This window comes from Tachypleus tridentatus, chromosome 12 (assembly GCF_004210375.1).
Source record: "Tachypleus tridentatus isolate NWPU-2018 chromosome 12, ASM421037v1, whole genome shotgun sequence".
NCBI classification, from domain to species: domain Eukaryota; kingdom Metazoa; phylum Arthropoda; class Merostomata; order Xiphosura; family Limulidae; genus Tachypleus; species Tachypleus tridentatus.
Genome location: NC_134836.1, coordinates 5,154,758 through 5,174,784, shown reverse-complemented (window position 1 = coordinate 5,174,784; position 20,027 = coordinate 5,154,758). Strand labels below are relative to the sequence as shown.

Sequence of the window (20,027 nt, the reverse complement as noted above, 5' to 3'; positions counted from 1 at the left end):
TAATAGTGGTGTACGGTATGCTAGTTCAGACATAATGGTAACAGGTAAGTACAAATACACTGAGAAAAACACAAAAACTTACACTTCTCGTACAGTCACCGTGATGAAATAATAATCAGTGATGACGAGAAACCCACTTGTTGAGAAAATTTATATGCAAAAACGGCAAAAACGAAAAAACAATATATTTAACATTTCTTGTTTGTTTTTTTTATCGCTAACTGATATATTTTTAGTAGAGTCGAATACCTTACGATAATAGATTTCTACAGAATATATATTCCAAAGTTTCGGTTATGTATATTTATAAACTGGGTGAAGTACAAGAAAAACCCAAACAGAGAGGAATAACATCTTTAAACTGAAGTCTAACATCGTGAATTTATTTAAACAGTAAATAAAAGTCTCAACTCACAATGCATAAAATCTATTGGGATCAAAGAAATTTATTGAAACACTGAGTTATACTGCATAATTATGTTCTCGAAATCTCCTAGTCAATTCAAAGATCTTAGTACTTGTAGTGTGCATTGTAATAAAAACGCTTATATTAGAAATAATACCAAAACACATAGCGATGTGCAATATTAGAAAAGAAAGGAAGGAACTCGGAGAATTTGAAAGCTTTGGACTGCTTTAATTGTTTAAATGAGTGTATAAAAAGAACATCAAAGTGTTATATCTTAATTCATACTTTTAAGATTTGAGAGTGTAATCCAGAAATGATATTTTACCATAGATAATCTTTACTGTTGTTTTTCACAGTTAGTAGTAAGAGGGTTGGGCTGCTCCCCTAAAGGCTTAAGGTTTGCACCACTAAACGCGCTTCCTTTTTTTAAACAGTGAATACATTGAGGATGAAAGTTTCATTATTATGAATAAAAACAAACAAATCTCTAGTGGCAGCAAATAATTTTGACTAAGTGCATCCTTTCTGACCAGTAATTGAAAATTAAGTTTCTCTTAATCTGTGGCTTTCTAAATAGTCTATTTAACTTGTGTGTGAATGGTGTCATTTATGTTCAAATTGTTTAACACATATGGAAAATTCCAAAGAGTGAAATTAAAATGTCATATATTTCTATACAAAATTTGAAATGTAACCTTTAATTTTCTTAACGACTTCACATATTTTCATTATTCTGCAATAATGTTCTTTTATTTCATACTACAAGTGTAATTAAAATAACTTTCAAGCCTGAAAACAGCGTTAAAATAGTCTACAGTTTGCATCAAAAATAAATCGTGTCGTTCACGCACAATAAAACAGATCTGAGTCAAGTGTTTTGTTTGTTGGTTTATACAAATAACTGTCGACCATTGCAACGGTGCTTTTCATTACGTTTTAAAACATGTTTATAAGTTTTATGTTGGTGACTTATCTATAATTATCTAAAAAAACCTTTGAAAGGTTTTAGTTAATTTTATGCAAATTAATAAGAAATTAACAATTTTTTATCAAGCAATACTTCCAGCTTCAGTAGTTTTATATAATCTCATAATTTAATTTTGGAAAAATACAAAAAGGAAGATCTGTGCGTCATAAAGCAAGGTTTGCGAGAGATGATATTAAATATAATAATGAATATATAACATCGGATCAGCTCGTAATATATGTGTATAAACAACAGTACGTAGAACAACAAATATAAAGGATAGCATTCTACACAAAAATAGCCTCCCAATGGCACAGTGGCATGTCTGTGGACTTACACCGCGAGAAACCGGGTTTCAATACCCGTGGTGGGCAGAGTATAAATATACCATTGTGTAGCTTTGTGTTTAATTCCAGCAACCACGGGTCCAGCATGGCTAGGTGGTTAAGGTACTCGACTTGTAATCTGAGGGTCGCGGGTTCGAATCCTGGTCGCACTAAAGATGCTCGCCCTTTCAGCCGTGGGGGCATTATAATGGCCAATCCCACTATTTGTTGGCGGTGGGTAGTGATGACTAGCTGCCCTCCTTCTAGTCTTACACTGCTAAATTAGGGACGACTAGCACAGATAGTCCTCGTGAGGCTTGGCACGAAATTCAAAACAAACAAAACCAATCAAACACAAAAATATACAATAATATCAAAATAATAATTAACTTTAACAGATAAGTCTTAAATCAAAAAGAAAAAATATGTGAGTTTAGTGAGACTCTTCGCAGCTTCCAGCTTGGTTTTCAAGGCAGATGTTGATAGATTCCGTCAGAGGATTGGCTATCGTCATGTTACCAATCAATCTGTCAGCGAAAAGTAACTTCACGCTCAATCCCTTCATTCTCTATATCTCACTTAACGACTTGTAGGTAAGGTAGGTTGTTCTATGAAAAGGTAAATCCAATTGTGCACCCTATAATTAGGTTTAATATTAAAATGTTTGCTTTTTTCTTTTCAGTCTGGATTTATCCAAAGATTTGTGAATCTTAAAATTTACGAATTTCGACAAATTGCGGATATTATAAGATTACATCTGACATAACACTAAGAGGCATCACACCGCCTTAATCCACAACATTTTACTGTTAACACGTCGTCTATAGGCAACAGGGGGAAAGAAAAGCTTCTAACACTAACTGTAAGTGTTTTAGCCTAGAATTACAAGTATTTTTATTTTAAAACTACGATCTCTTAGTCAGATTCTAAACTTTCAGAAAATAAATATTTTAATTACACAATTACATAAGGTTATCGCAACTAGTCCTAGCTATTTCCAAACTAGTGAAGACAAGTTGTACTGCGACTTGGCGACAAAAAATGAGAAATTTGCCGTGGTTTTTCTTTGTCATTTATATTATACAAGCGACAGTACCTGACTTTGGTCGAGTTATAAGGTTGGTATGTACTAGATGACTACAGTATGTCAGTGTGTATTTGGACTTATTTTTATCATAGAACAGTCAAAAATATTTCAAACATTTTTATTTACCAGAAATATAAAAAAGTTCGTAAATAGAGCACAGTAATTTCATAATTATTTATTAACAAAGACTTTTATTATTTCATTAAGTATTTCACACTTATATTTTTTATCACAAATTCTATCACATTTTATCAGAATTTATTACAATTTTTTACCGTTGCAATGTTCAGGAATTATTGGAATACACTGTTACAAAAACGCAATGCATTTTGTTATGCATTCTTTTCTTTGTGGTTTCTCGCTAGCTTGTCTAATTTAAAAATTTAAAAATGTGCAAATGCATATGTTAACACGCTTGCATGTCTGTCTGTGATTTCTGTTTATTATATAAATGAATACAACTTTAACGTACGTTTGATATAATTACTGTGGCAGTATATATTCTGAATGACTAACTTATTCACCCTATCGCGATGTTGAGAAAGTGTTTATTGATTTGATAATCAACGCTAATATTCCACTGATGAATCAAAATTGAAACTAAATATTATTAAGAATAACAGTAGTCATTATTAGACAGCTAAGAATGTGTCATTGATGCAAGTAGAACCGGTATTGTTAAAAGAAACGGGTATAATCTACTTTTAGTAAAAAACAAAAACACTGTCTCTGTTACACAAAAAGCCGATTTTGTTGCTGTTTAGAGAAATAACATTTACTGACTTGGAAACAAGGAAGATATTGTTGGCACAGAATAAAGTTCCTACTGATGTTGATGGTTATGCTTGGCTTAAATAGTATTTCAAAGAACTTAATGCGTATATTAAGATCTTGGTATCAATATTTATACCTCTTTTCAATGTGGTTTTTCGCTAGCTTACCTTACAAAAAAAAAAAAAGAAAATGCACACGTGCGTGTCTGTCTGACTGTCTATGATGTATATATGTGAGATAAGGAACCAGTTCATTTCTATGTGGTTTTTCTCTAGCTTACTTCATTATGCATGCACATGGATAAGTCATAATATCCAGGTGTATACCATTATGGTCCACTTAGAAACGGTGCAAAATCTCAGGTTTCTAGGCTCTTTCCTCTTGGAGCTATTGCGGTAACATATTCTTTTCTACGTGGTTTTTCGCTAGTTTACTTCATTAAAAGAATGAGCACTCACATGCGCGCACGCAGGCGGATAAGTAATAATACCCAGGTGCACACCGCACACGTAAGTAAGTGTCTGTCTCTTTGTAATTCCTATTTATAAGGAACCACCTTTTTCTGTTGTTTTTTTTTTAGCTCGCCTGATTTAAAAGATACGCAATGCATGCGAGCACACATATAGGTAAGTAATGATACTCAATTGCACACCCTCAGGGCCCACTTAGTATGGGTGCGAAATTTTAGGTTTCTGGGTTCTTTCCTCTTGGAGTTATAGCGGCCAGGCCACATATACGCAGACCTACAAACACGCCATTTTATTATTGTAGATTAGTATGTATGTTTACACATACACATATATATAGGCATATACTCGTATATAAGATAGAATTTAATTAATCCCAAGCCTGTTGTGGCCTGTAAAAATAATATTAGGTAAATTATCATTAGTTCTACTGTGTTGTAATATCATATAATTTATTTACTAGAGAAAGGTTAATAACTTTAAAATGGTGTTATACCATTAGTTTGAACATTACGACTCAGTAGGTTGCTCATCTGCTTCCTCCGAATGAGATTTGTTTTGCAGACATATTCGTAACGCCCTTTCTTCGGTTGCGTGATTTTGTAAGCAAGAACAGCATCTACAATATTCTTCATGTTAGACATGATGGAAAATATTTATTTTGCTAAAAGAACCTCCACTCTAGTAAATATCAAAAGAACAGAAAGTATATCTAAAGTGCAATATGAAAAAAAACAACAACTATAGTCTGGACAAAGCTACAAGTAGACCGAATAAATAAGCTTCAATCCACTTAGAAAAGAAACTCAAAACCGTCTACAATTTCTTGATGTGAAATGATCACTACGATTTAAGTTACTTGCCAGTGAACCAAGTGCTAATGTGCCTTAGAAAAAATTGTATATAATAGCGTGTGTGTATGTTTTCTTTATAGCAAAGCTACATCGGACTATCTGCTGAGTCCACCGAGGGGAAAGTATATAATAGAAACACGCTGAATACTGAATACAAGTTGATTATCTTAATAGCTTGCTTTTTTTTTGTTATGGTATCAATAGGCACGAAGTATGAAAACACTTCATATTCTGTAATTTTGCAAGGTCGTTCTCTCAGTGAGTGATGTTTTGCAAAGTTTATTTAAATAAGACAAAATCAATGCATACAATTTTTTATTGCTTTAAGCTTTCAGATCAAAGTAAATGCAACTAATGTTTTCTGTAAACACGTAATTATGAAAAAAAATAAAAACATTTTAATTGTACGATTTTAAGATTAGAGCTAAGCACAAAGCTACACAAGGGGGTAACTGTGCTCTGCCCAACACAGGTATCGAAACTCGGTTTTCAGCGCTATGAGCTCGCAGACATACCGATGTACCAGTTGGGGACTCTAAGTAAGAAAACAAAATAACTGAAATTTATTTATGTGTTTGGTAAAGCAAGACAAAATTTGTTACACTTGCATGCTGTCGTCACGATTTTCGCAAAAATCTTTCTAAAAACTGGAATTGTTATATAAATTTAGATGTGCAAGATAGATGTGAAAGTTTTAGAATATTTTGTAACAAATATTTAATAAAATGATAAACAAATTGAAGTGAAAACATTGCACGACAGATATTATTTCGACTAAGCACCTTGTGAAGTTTTGAAAGCACTGCAATCTTCGACGAGTTCGTGGTCGTCGCTCTCTAACGAATTGATTTCATTAGCTGAATCTGCCGTTGTAATCACGTCAAGACTCGCCCTCTCGTTTGCTGGGAAGCGTTTTCCAGTTACATACTTTCCTTTGATCTCTTTATTGTGTGTTTCCAGTCGTCTTAGAGCAAACAAGTAGGAAGGAATCCCGACAACTATAGACACTGACAAAAGAGAGACTATTACAGCCTGTGTAATAAAAATAATATTTAACAAAATGGCCACGACAAACCTACGTGAAATCTCAAAAATATGAAATATAGAATTAAATAAAAAATATAAATGGTGCATCATAAAACTATAGTTCTCAGAACGTTTGGACAGCAACCGTACTAATAATTTATTTACTTGTCTAGGTAAAGCTTAAAAATGTGAAATATAGAATTAAATAAAAAATATAAGTGGTGCATCATAGAAGTGATTACAGTTCCAAGAACGTTTAGAAAGCAGCCATACTAATAATTTAATTGCTTGTAAGGTTGTTTAACAGAAAAACAGACATGTAATGAGTTTTTGGCCTGGCATGGCCAAGCGCGTAAGGTGTGCAACTCGTAATCCGAGGGTCGCGGGTTCGCGCCCGCGTGGCGCCAAACATGCTCGCCCTCCCAGCCGTGGGGGCGTTATAATGTGACGGTCAATCCCACTATTCGTTGGTAAAGGAGTAGCCCAAGAGTTGGCGGTGGGTGGTGATGACTAGCTGCCTTCCCTCTAGTCTTACACTGCAAAATTAGGGACGGCTAGCACAGATAGCCCTCGAGTAGCTTTGTGCGAAATTCCAAGAAACCAAACCATATACATATTCTAATACAGCACCTTTCTAACATATTGTTGCGGTATGTAGCATTTATAATTTTTTTTCAAATTAATAAAAACATAAATTAGATTGTATGTTATGTCGCATGGAACTTTAAAAAATAATTAGTCGTCATTGGTTCCTTAGGTTTTTACACTTTACCACTGCCTTATGACAAGTTATAAAAATGTATATGTGTATGAAACCAGGCTAAAAACTGTGGAATGATATCTATGTTATAACTGAGTTTTAATTATTTTGTATATTATCAAAACATATTTGAGTTGTGGTTCTTGCGTCACTTGTTGCTTGTACCACAATATGATAACTGCTTAATATGAAATTGGCAAACATAATGAAGGAATTTTTTTCAAATATATTTTATCGTTTTTATCACAAAATGTGTTTATTTTTCTAAATTTACATAAAGCATATGTGATCCGTAAAGTTGTTGTTTGAATTAAACACAAAGTTACACAATGGGCAATCTGTGCTCTACCCACTACGGGTAGAGCACAGTGGATTGGAGCGTTGTAAGTCCGCAGCTATACCGCTGAGCCACTGGGGGGCCTGATCCGTAAATAATTATGGCATAGTATTTTATACTTTTACAATAGAAAATAAACAGTAGTTTCTGAAACTTTTGAATAAAACTAATTTGGTTACTATCTGGAGTAGTTTTCCCTTCCTTTTTTTGCCAATAAATCGTTAAATAAGTTTAAAGACTATAAATGGTCCACTTCATCTGTGTTTTGACTTTTTACCCCATTGGAGAACTTTCCTTTGACCTAATTATTCTGTATTTCCAGACAACTACAGTAAAAGACCCTGAAACTACACCTCAAGCCCATCTAGAATAAAGTCCGTATGAAGAAAATTAAGACTGTGGTTAGGATCGAGTATCCTCTGATCCAAAATATATAAGAAGCTTAACGTATCTCTCTGAATAGTTAACAAGATTTTAAGCGGGTTCACAGGACAACACTTCACAAAATTTTAATTACATTTTGGAATCAACAGCTGTTTTAATGTGAGAAAGATCGTTGAAGAAATTGGTAACACATCAGTTCTAATCAACAACATCCCTGTCAATCCTTCAGATTTATGCTGTTGATCTGCTTAAACTTGATGTTAAAAGACGGTTTGACGTACAGCGGAGGGGTTATAGAAAGTTTCTTAAGATTGGTGATCCAAGTATAAGGATGCTGTCTTTCGCAAAATCACATTGCAATATAAATTTCAGGGAGCAAACTTGGTCATCAGGCCGAATGAGTACAATGAACAGTGATGTTTCCAATCCCAGCTCATTTTTTGATATGTTGTTCTTATAAAGTTCAGTTAATCATCAGAATTTATGAAACTTTTAAGTTCAGCTAAGTATTATTATCATACTTTTACACAGCTTCACTTATTCAGTTAGGTCTTAAAAATAAATAGCTTTAGTGTTGCGTCTCAAACGTAAGCTTTTATAAATTATATCCCCCAGTGGCACAGCGGTCCGTATACGGGTTTCGATACTCGTGGTGATCATAGCACAGATAGCCTATTGTATAACTTTGTGTTTAATTCCAAACAATCGAACAAACAAATTATAATTTTATCACAAAGACTAACTTTTTAAGAGCGTAATACAGAGTTATAAAGATATCAATAATAGAAATCTTGACACATTTGGTTTCCTGACTGCTTTACAACAACTGATATTACAGCTTGTTCGTTCCATCAAACTTGGTTTGATTTGAATGTTCTTAAGCCCGAAACTACACAGTAGTCTGTTACAAATGAACTACTTATGCTTTGCCCACCACTGGTATCGAAGCCCGGTTTTTTGGCGTTATAAGTCCGTAGATATATCGCTGTTCCACTGGAGTCAAAATTAGAATGAAAATTATCGCACATCGGACAAAATTTTGAACATAAACTTATAAAAGTAAAATATTGTATCAAAAACTTCGGTGAGAGATAAGTTAGATTCAGAAACAACATGACTGGAATCTGAAAGTAAAATATCATAATCGAAAACGCTTTATAACTTTTTTATGATACCACAAATAAATCAAATATTATTCAAACTTTAAAAAAAAGGGCATGGGTCAGTAAAAAATAAAAATAATTGTTTCAAAAATAAAATAAAGATTTAAAATAGGAAATGTATTTTTAGGGAAAACAAGAAAAATGTATTTCGGGATTTTCGTGCAAATCTACACAAAAGTTTTTCCTAATTTTGAGCTGATGGACTAGATGAAATGCAGCTATAGTCAATATCACACACTACCAAATTTGGGCTACTCTTCTCTGAGCATCAGTCTTACAGCACAGCTGTTTTTCGAAGTTAATCACAAAGCTACACAATGGACTATTTGTGCTCTGATTACCATGAGTATCGAAACCCGGTTTTTAGTGTTGTAAGTCTACAGACATATCGCTGTGCCAATGGGGGGGGGGGTCAACAGCACAGCAGCAGCCCTAAAACAGGGAGTGATTTTTGTGTCAACAAGTCTTGAACCATCAATCCTCCAATTCATACTTTGGTCATACTAACTACTAATCTCGCCCGGCCCAGACTCCGCTTTGGTATCTCGTTTAAAGGGATGAACTAAGTAATGTCCAGGATTCAAATCCACAACCTCGATGAATATGCTCTGCAATTTTAGCTGTGGTTGTGTTAAATAATAAAAAAAGATAAATCCTGCTAATCCGTTAATAATAGCCATCTAATCGCCGGTTGCTACTGATTGATTAACCTCTTTCTGGTCAACATTTCTGAATTAATAAAAGGAATACTTGGAGCTTGAGATCTATGATCTGGCTCTTTAACTCAAGTATTGCATAAGGTGTCCTCTAGGTTTAAATTACCAGATTAATTCAGGAAAATTATTTGTATAAAAAAGATATCGAGCACAATATTATGATTTTTTTGTTGGTCTACTTATCACATTAATCAAAGAACTCTTAAGCATACGTTAGCTAGCCAATCCACTTATGCATCTTTTCCAAACAAAAATAAAGTTATGTTTTATTTTTTATCATGAAGCACATCTGTTAAAATAAAATCATTTCACAAATCACATACATTGTTTTATTATGGTAGAAAGGGGATAATTCATATCAGTCAATAAAATAACAAAACATAGCAAAAGTAAATCTTGTTATCACCACATAATTAATGCACATGGACTTCAGAAATAACTTCCGATTGACTGCAATAGCTTACCACAACAGCAGATATTAATGCAGGAAAAACCATCCAGGTGAAAGAAATAAAGGTCTCGCAGAATGTTTTTCGACATGACATGATTGAGTTTATCTGAAAGTATATTAAATAAATACATCTATATACATCATGTCTTATTAATCAAATTCTTATGTTATTTATAATTCGAAACTAAAAAATATTTGTCTTTCCTTTTAGAATATCATTTCCGATCAAAATAAAATAACTTAATTGAAATTGGAACAACTTAAAAACGTGAAAGTTAAAATAATATAACTATCTCTTGGGAAGGTATGTCTTTTTCTTTTTACATTCATGAAAATGTTGAATTTGTGTGTTTCAGCGCTAAGATTGCTGTTGATGTAATGGTACAGATTTCTTAATAATAAGCTATTTTAACACAGGACATGTTTTAAACAAATTACTAAAACTACACTTATTTGTGCATCACGTTCGCTGTAATACATACTTGAAAATCTATTAGTTCAATTTAATAAACACCAAATTTTTGAGAAAAAAGCTATGATTATATTTGTTAAAACAATTAAGAATGTTTTTTATAGAATTAGTGAAGAGTTGGAGTTGTGTTTTTATTTCCAGTATTAAATTATTGGAAGTTAATGAGATATTAGTTATAACAAAAATTAAATACAAAGTCAATACTTCTGATGAAATGTTTTACTGTAACTTTTCATATCTGTTTTCCAAAACTGTCTACAGTCCTCTGCTTCCATTTGTTTTGCAAGACAAATTTCTAATTGTTGAAGTGCCTCTGCCTGGTTCATGATAACATATTCGCCGTCTACTAAATTGGGTAGAAAATGTTTATATTAATAATTTCTGTGACTGTTTTAAATAAATCACTCTAGTGTACATATCGGTAACTAGAAAATACTTATTGTTTCGTTGTTTTAAGTGATTTCCATCATGGCCGATAGATTCCTGGTCTACTTATCACATTAAGCAAAGAACTCTTAAGCATACGTTGGCTAGCCAATCCACGTATCCGCCGTCCTTTACGGAATTGGTCTACGATTCGCTATTCTAACCGAGATTCGGCATGACACAAATTCCACAAGTTGCTAGAAAATGTCCTGTTTATTCGTAACTCACAAGTTGAGGAGTATGGTACGAAATTAGTTTACAGATGTAGAAAAAGAGGATTGCCATATGTGTATAATGTTTTTGTTATTGTTATGTTCTTTGAACTAACACTGAATGGGAAACATTGGTAGATTGTTTTACTGTTGTCCTGTAAGAGCCTTGTTCATCAGGGTAAGAATGCAGTACTATTGAAACTATGATGGAAGAACGTTCAAGCAAACACTTGGTGTCATTAGCTCTTACAAAGGATTTAAAGGACTTAACACCAGAAACAAAACGTTCCTCTTTAGCATTATTTTACTTTCAACAGTTATATTCTTAGAACAACACATGCAGAGTCTAATAACAGACATCATTTTCTCCATAGATAATATATTAGATAATATCAGATGTTTTCCCAACTTTTCGAAAGCTGCCCGAATGTTTTGGGCAACAAGATTTCAAAATCAGTGAATATTGAAAAAATCTAAATACAAGCATTTCGAATATGTTGTTTGTAACTCTGTATTATATCTTTAAAAAAGGAATATAAAAGCAATATTTATCGAAAAAGACAGGCTTGAAATACCACTTTGCACGTTTATGTTGTAGATGAGTAAAGTTGTTCATATAATTCGAATGCATCATTGTTTGGGTACATTGGCGAAAAGAAAGAGAAGTTTTCATCTTTCCAATTAACCATTACAGGTTTCCCTGTTAAAATGTTAAGTAGACGTTATTCTTATAAACTCTGTTTTGTTAATAAAGTATTTTTTATAAACATGATCTACACAAAAGAAATTGAAAAATAATGAGCACACTCACTGTTTATTACAGGAAAATAAGGATTTCCTTTCAAGTTTGTTTAAATTTAAAGCTCATTATTTACTTGCCCACTTCCGTTTCGTCTATTTAATGAAAACTGTCTCTCAAAGCCAAAACTGGTATCCTGCCACAGCTCTATAACTATTTATCATGGGTTGTTGGTGCAGTTTTTAAACCAAAATATTCAGATTTTGTTAATATATCTGAAAAGTATCATAGTAAGCATTTTTCATTTGCGTTTCTTGTTATGAAAGGTAAATCATCCATGTTTAAATATACATCTCTAACCACAGCAGTTCGACACTTGACTGTATCTGGACAATTGATAAGTATCTTTAAGGGGGTGGGGCATAGCATCTCTTATCCAAAGCTACTTGAATGTACAAACCCTACCAAATCCCAGATTTACTGAAGTGAGGATGCTATTCTATCAGGACTTTAACGCAACACCTCTACCACCTTTGTGTGGGATAATACCGAATTTAAGATGGAAACATTAACCGTAAAGGAACAATCCAAAGTAAAAACAGTATTATGATGGAATGGCCCACAAACTTCCTTCTGAAAGAGATGCAAACACCAGTACGCACATGAAAAAACATGAGAAAAAGTACTTCCTCCTCCATCTACTAATATTATTCCATTTATGGGTCATGGCAAAAGAAAAGGTTCACTTTTAAATAGTGACGAACTTTATCTAAGAATGAACAATCATGATGAGTCTGAGATTGAGAGACAAAACCTGTACATGGCTTAAAATTGTTGGAATTCAAATATAATAAAATTCCAAGCTGGACAGGGTTCAACACCTTATTTTGTTCTTCATATCCACAGAAATAATTTCTCGCTTTCTATATACCTTGAATGAAAGTTACACAGAAACTGATACTGTGCAAATAATTTTGACTCGTAACATCAAATACAGCAATGAAGATACACAAGATTTTCTTATCACCATTTTCGAACAAGCAATCATTTAAAAGGCACAGCAAATCCGCTAATGGAATGAAAACTTGAAAAATAAATTTGTTGTACGTCTTTGTATGTTTCATAGAAAGATGACTTACCTAGCATGCATAGGTAAGAGATTTAAAGAAGTAGAACTTACTGATAAAACGATTAAGTCGCATCTTATTTGCACAGGAATTCACTGATGGAATAATAAATGGTCAACATTACAATAAAAATATGCATACCCATGCTGAAGTCGGAGACTTATTTAGACACTCTGTGTGAAGACAGCCTATCAACAGTCATGGGAAAGATACACAGCAGCTTTAGTGAATGTGATATTTCTTTTATGGCTTTATCTTTTACTTACTTCGTAGAGAAGAGAGGCAAAGAGAATACAATCTTTGCGTTTTGGTCATCATGTATAAGCATATGTAAAATGTATTACTCTTAACTAGAGCTATAAGGACAGGCTACTGAAAACTACATCTATCACCTGCCAAGAGCATCTTTCCATTGATGTTTGTAAATGATAGACATACTTATGCACGATACTTGTCTGCTTACTGTCTGAAGATGTGTGACAGTTTAGAAAACCCATAAATCAGCCTATAAAGCCCTAGTTAGGGGAAATAATTGCAGTTCAATGCCAACGAGAATGCGACCTCTACTTAGAGCAAACATGCGAAAATAAAAGGTAACCTCATCGGTTTTACTACCAGTCAAATGCAATTCTTTGTTGAGTACTTACACAATGTGAATAGTCTGTAATTACTAATGAATGTAAGTCGATGGCAGGAAAAAATAGTCATGCTAAAACTACAAAAGATATAAGTAAATCAAGAACAGCCAGAGACAAAAAGGATGTAATGCATGAGGTGAAGAATTGATAAACATTTTATGTGGTACTGTGGTTTCATAAAATGCGAAGCATGATTTAATTATGGCTGAGAGCACTAAAACTGATGGTTTTAACACATTTTGTAAAGACTGCCTATAGACAGGCAGAGATGCTTTCTTCAGTCCTATGAAAAAGCAAAAGGCGACTACCTTTGAAATAATCAGTATTGATATTTCGATAGTGATGTTGTAAGATAACCGAAGACTATTTGTAAGATCAGAGCTCATCGTAGAGATTAAAATGTTAATCTAAAACAACTGATGAAATACTACCTTGGACTATTGTCATTAACAACAGCCACAGAACAAGGAGCGCTCGTCAAGACGAACACGACAAGTCTTTATGTACTACTTAAAGAGTTCAGTAAAGAATACCTTAACAATTAACAGCATCTTTGTAGGAAGTGTGTAGACTATCGGTGACATGGTGATGCTGCAGCAGTTGTGTTCACCCCCAACGTTCATCCTCCTGGCAGAATATTTACTTCAAAAAATTAGTCAAGCTGCCTAAACGTCAACTGTCCCCACAGGGTCACTTTATCATTGATAATTATCCTAATATAAGCATTAAAATGTTGAGAGAGGATATTATCCTGCAACAGAAGTTCAAGTTTCCAACAACCAAACAGGAAGCAAAACCCAGAAAAGACACACCCAGTGGAATAACTTCTTCAGTGGAAGCGAAAATTAAAAAGTACTTGTTTTCTGCTTAGAAGAGATGCTCTTCTAGCAAGCACAAAAATGTCACTGCCTTCATTGCACACGGAAAGGAATACTATGCATTAAAAGCGAATGATAAAGCATAGAGGCAAAAACAATCCTTGAACTTCACTATGATCATGAAGAGGCTGACACCAAGCTCCTATTACACATTGACTATGTGCAAAAACAAATGCACATATATAAGCAATCAGTTCTGTCAAAATATCCAGTAGATATTTTCAATATCTTTGACACTGATGTGTGTATCATTAACCTGTGATGTGCATAATGCATTGTTTTCCCACTATTTGCCACACTGGTCTTGGAGATATAGTCCTCCCTTTATACATTAACTCACTCCAAAGTCAATTGGGAGTGAGCTTGGATTTAGCACTTGTAGGATTACATATTTTTACTGGGTATGACTTAGTTAGTGGGTTCTTCGAAAAAGGCAAACTTAAAGCATTCAAGCTGAAGAATAAGCATCAACACCTTTATAAAACACGGTGCTTCTTTTCTTCAAAGTATGGTCTCACATCGAGTTTAGATTAATTTCTCTGCCAATTGTATGATTACTAAATTAAAGGTGAAAACGATACCAGATATATCATGTTTTACTGTATACATAATCGTGTCATCTGCATATCTGTACCAATATAGTGGTGGATGTAATGCTGTGTTAATTGCTTGTGTTTCAACTTGTGTCATAAAAATATTGGCTAGAACTCGTGATAGTGGGTTGTCCATGCTTAGGCCATTTGTTTGTATATAGTTGTGGTTGTTGAACATGAAGTTTGTCTTCATCGTGGTGAATTCTATGAGGGTTGCTAATTGGTTGCTGTGAATATCTATTGATGGGTCAGGGTCTCGGATATACATTTCTAAGGCTATCTTGCAGGCTTCAGCGATTGGGACTTCTGTAAAGATGGATATAACATCGAAACTGGCCATTAAGGCTTTATGATTAAGTTGATTTAGATTAGACTTGAAATTAAAAGAGTCTGTGATGAATGAGCTGGCTGATGTTACATATTTGGAGAATGCCCATGCTATGTATTTACCAAGATTGTAATTAAACGATTATTGTGTTGACATTACTGGTCATAGTGGACAATCTGGTTTATGAGGTTTGGGGATGCCGTATATTTGTAGTGTGCGTGAATCGGTCTTGCGTAGGTAGGAATAAAGTGTTTTTGAAATTGTGTTGGCCTTTTTCATTTTTAGTAGTATTTTGTTTAGTTACGTTTCGTGTGTCTTTGTTGGATTTGTGTGTATTGGCTTAAATTTGTTTGTGTCTGATAGGATGTTCTTCATTTTTTGAATGTATTCATTCGTGTTCATTATGACTATAGCGTTTCCTTTATCTGCTTTTAGAATTTTAATGTTTTTGTCTTGTTTCAGGTTTTTAATGGAATTAATGTCTCTTTTTGTCAGATTGTGTTTTAGCTTTCTGTTTTGTGAAATTATGCAAATGGTTTTGTGAGAAAATTCTTTGAAAAAATCGTTTAAGATGTTTTTAGCTGTTTCTAGAAAACATTAATTTTTAATTTTTTTCTGGGAAGTTTGGCTGTTGGATGTGAATAAAATTGTCGAAGTTGTCTTCTTTCTGTTGGTTGTTTTCTTATTTTTGTTTTCTGTGGAATGTGTCACAAGTCTCCTGACTAAGTCTTCTAAATATATTTTAATTTCTAAGGCTGGGAATGTACCTAGGTGCTATTGCAAAGTTGAGTCCTTTGTTAAGCAGATGTATCTCGTCTGTGTTTAATTGTCTGTTGGATATGTTAATTATGAGGTTAGTCAACGGTTTGTCTTGTTGGTGTCTTTTCTGTTGTTTGCATCTTAGTTTTTCTAGTTTTTTGTTGTGGCAATTTTTTTTGTCCCTGTCATTCCTAGTGTTGATTTGGTTTATGTTTCGTTGTGTAAGTCCGTAAATCTTTGGTTTAATGCAGCATGCCAGTTGATGGTCTAGGTTCATTTTTTTGTTCTTGTAAGTCATGTAGTTCTTTGTATTTCGTGTTCAACATGGCTTATAGTAGTTTTTTACTGTAAATTTTGAGTAATGTTTGTGCATTGATTAAAAGTTTTTGATCGTTTTACATTTAGAAAGTTTGGGGTTAGTTGTTCCTTTCTACATCGTTAAATGAAATAGATGTTATTTCTTCTATTGATAATTCTTTGATTTAAGTTTCTTAGTTTCTTCACGCTCAGTTACACAACCCCCTTCAAATATGTGGTCAGGTATCGGTCAGTTATCTCTTTTTTTCTTTGTGAACCTGACGATGACCGAAGAAGGTCAAAACGTTGTTCGCTCCTCTACATAAAAATTTTCTCAACCCAAACCAGCCGTTTTTACATATATATTTTAACACCTACTGTTGTTGCTTGAAATGCTGTAAAGGAGCACGATGTACATTCGTGTATAACAGTCTAACATTAAAGTATCCTATACAGAAATGTGTTATGGATATCTTTGAATGAAAAAGTAATATATTGTAAATAGCTGTTAATTTTTCTTCAAAAAATGTTGTATTGATAATAAATAAAAACAACTGAGACTTGTGTTGTATTATTATTTTAAACCTTGCACGTTTTTTGTAACCAGATCGGGTTGATTGTGTCGAAAATTTTAATTAAAGCAGCTCTTTAATCTTTGTGATTTAGTTTTACTCATTAATCTCATTCCATTTTAGGGTCCACATATAAATTAATTATCAAAAGCTTAGAGTAACTTGCCATTGCATCTCTTTACTAGAATGAACTTTGTATTGGTCTATATAATATACACTGTTGGCCAAAATTTTAAGGCCAATGAGCATTTTGCGTTGTCAGACTCAACCACTTATTTGAGTAGAGCTTCGAAAGATGAAAATAAGAAAAGGGTAAATAAAAAAAACCTTTTTAGCAATTAATAGGGAAAATGTGAACACTATGAAATTAGCCTAAATACTAGCTGGTCAAAAGTTTAAGACCACACCAAAAAGAAGCCCTAAACAGAGTAGGAAATGCCCAACAAGAGGTTTTAGTAGTGAGTTGCACGGCCGTCATTGCGAATAACTTCAAACATTCGCTTTGGCATGGTCGATATAAGCGTTTGCAGAAGGCTGACTGAAATGTTATTCCAAGTGGTGAAGATGGCTTCAGAAAGATCATGCACTACTTGGAATTGACATCCATTTCTAAAGACGTCCCTTGCCATCCACCCCCAAACATTTTCAATGGGGTTCAGTTCGGGCTAACACGCTGGATGGTCCAAAACAATCACGTTATTCATCATCCTTTGTCCTGTGAGCATTGTGGATTGCAGCTTTGTTTTTCTGAAAGATCCAGTCATTTCCACACAAGCTAGGGCCTTCAGTCAATAATGATGCTCTTTCCAACATGCCAATGTAGCTAGCTGCTGTTTGACACTCCAGTATAACCTGAAGCTCCATTGTTCCATGGAAGGAGAAAGCACCCAGATCATGATGGAACCTCCTCCACTGTATCGTGTAGACAATGTCTCCGGTGGGATATCCTTATCGTGCCAGTAACGTTGGAAGCCATCTGGACCTTCCAGGTTAAATTTTTATTTTATCAGAGAACAAAACCTTCGTCCACTTTTCTACGTCCCATGTTTGGTGCTTCTCAGCAAAGTTTAACCGAGCTGTTTCATGGTGTAGAAGGAGGCGTGGCCTTTGAAAACGTTTACGGTTCTTAAAGCCCTTGTCTCGTAGATGCCGTCTTATTGTTCTTGAGCTGCATTCAGCGTCTGTAAGGACCTTAACCTGGTTCGACGATCGGCTGGTGTCTTGCTGGACAACCCGTCGAATCCTCCTGCTCAACGCCGGTGAAATTTTCTTGGTTCGACCATTTGAAATTCTCGTTTCGTGTCCCTCAGGGTCTTTTTAGAAATTTGCAACAGCAGTTTTACTTCGTCCAATTTCACCAGCGATGGCACGTTGAGAGAGACCTTGCTTTTGTAGCTCGACAATTCTGCCATGTTCAAACTCTGTCAACTTTTTAATCTTTGCCATGCTTTTACTCAATGTAACCCAGGAGATGTCACTGAAAATGTTGACAACGCTAATGCTTGAACACAAATGACTAAATTTTGTTACGTAGTTACCGATTAACGCTTCGTTTCAGTGTGGTCGTAAACTTTTGACCAGTTAGTATTTAGGCTAATTTCATAGTGTTCACATTTTCCCTATTAAAGGCTAAAAGGTTTTTTATTTTTATTTTCCCTTTTTTTTATTCTTTATGTTCATTGGCCTTAAAATTTTGGCCAGCAGTGTATTTGTGCAGTTTTTCAAACTGATTAGCCGATTGTTTTTTAATAAAAACAAAATAAATATATATATTTACCTTTTCGTTCGTAGATCTTCTCCATTGTACTCCTCTTAAAAAGAATATTTAGAGGGTTGATTTTGAAAAGTGTAATTGGGTTCCCCAGTGGATCAGCGTTTAAGTCTATTGTAGACCAGTGTAGCCCATACAATGATCAGATGAAATAATACAAAATTCTCTCTCTGTATAGGCTCGTATTGGTTTATTTGAGTATACATTAGGACAAGTACGGATGGGATAATACAATTCTTCTTTTTTTCAAGGTAGCTTCCGTTTTTCGAAAAAATGTTTCTAGAAATAAATTAAAATAATATGGAGAAAAATTGCATTTTTTTTTCTAAATCATCATGTAATTCAAACACATTCAAGTTTCTCTTAATTATTACTCCACTACTGACTAGTCTTTAGATTAATTAATTGTCAGATACTACCTGCAACTTTGGAACCGCTTCCTGTCTAGAAGATTAAAACAGTTGTATTCCTTCTCTTCGTTTATAAATAAATGAGTATAACACAAAATGATGACAAGTTTAATTAGTTGGAACCCAAGTTATTTCTTTATTTTATTGTTACAGAAACCTTTTTCTGCTTTTATTGCTACATACATGTGTGAGTGTGCTAAAAAATTTTTTTCAAATAAAATGTTTTAGGCCGAGGGCCTATCCTTTGCTCGTTTTTTATGTTATTTTTAAAAATTCTTAATTGGTGAGAGGATAACAATAGGAAATACCATGAAATTTATCGCCTGTTTTTTTTAATGATATTATTAAAACAGTAGACGGTTCCTCAAAACTTAGACCTAATATTTGATATTTCTAATAAAATGAACCATATTTCATAGCTTTATTCAACTTTTAATTTCTTGGTCCTATGTTTGCTAATCACCTAAGTTATTTAACAATATCAGTTGTATTCTACAATTATCTAAATTAAATAATTAATGTTACTTTGTTATCTTAAAGTATATGTATGTAAACTTGACATATTATTTCTAGGCCTTAAACTTACACCGATTCCCCGTTGCTCCTCTATGTTATCTGCCATTTCATACATCATATATATAAGAACTGGACAGTCTGAATAAAATGTACTAAAATGTGTATGCTTAATATTAAGCCATGAGCAGTTGTTAACCGGCCATAGAAGTTGCAACAGAACGTTGTTTTAAAACTAGTTCTATTCTGACTCACGTGCTTGAATATAGTACGCTTATAAGCTCTTCTAACTCATTCCACAATTATGTCAAACAGTTATTCACTTAATGGGGTTTTAAGACATTTTTAATCACCAATAAAGTAACCTAAAATAAGCGAGGTATTTGAATACGTTAAAGCTTGAATTTAAATCACAATTTTATATGATATACTGAACCAAGTACTTATAATGTCTTCATATATATGTTAAAGATTTCTTTTCAATTTCACTAAAGGTAAAACTGAAAGGAAAATCTGTGACTTAGAGACCTAATATTTTCTTTGATTAGTCATATCCTCTGCATTGCCCTGC

General features: G+C 33.7%; 1 protein-coding gene across 2 annotated transcripts in view; it reads right to left on the bottom strand.

Annotated features, from left to right (window-relative positions):
• Positions 1-2,950: 2,950 nt before the first annotated feature.
• Positions 2,951-20,027, bottom strand: part of LOC143234350 (uncharacterized) — a 53,887-nt gene continuing 36,810 nt past the window's right edge. For both annotated transcript variants that reach the window (XM_076471642.1, XM_076471641.1), the window contains 3 exons: positions 18,540-18,812; positions 9,735-9,827; positions 2,951-5,891 (listed from right to left, as the gene is read on the bottom strand). In XM_076471642.1, coding sequence (XP_076327757.1) covers positions 5,659-5,891; positions 9,735-9,827; positions 18,540-18,564 — 351 coding nt within the window. In that variant the 5' untranslated portion in view covers positions 18,565-18,812 and the 3' untranslated portion in view covers positions 2,951-5,658. The remainder of the gene's footprint in view (positions 5,892-9,734; positions 9,828-18,539; positions 18,813-20,027) is intronic.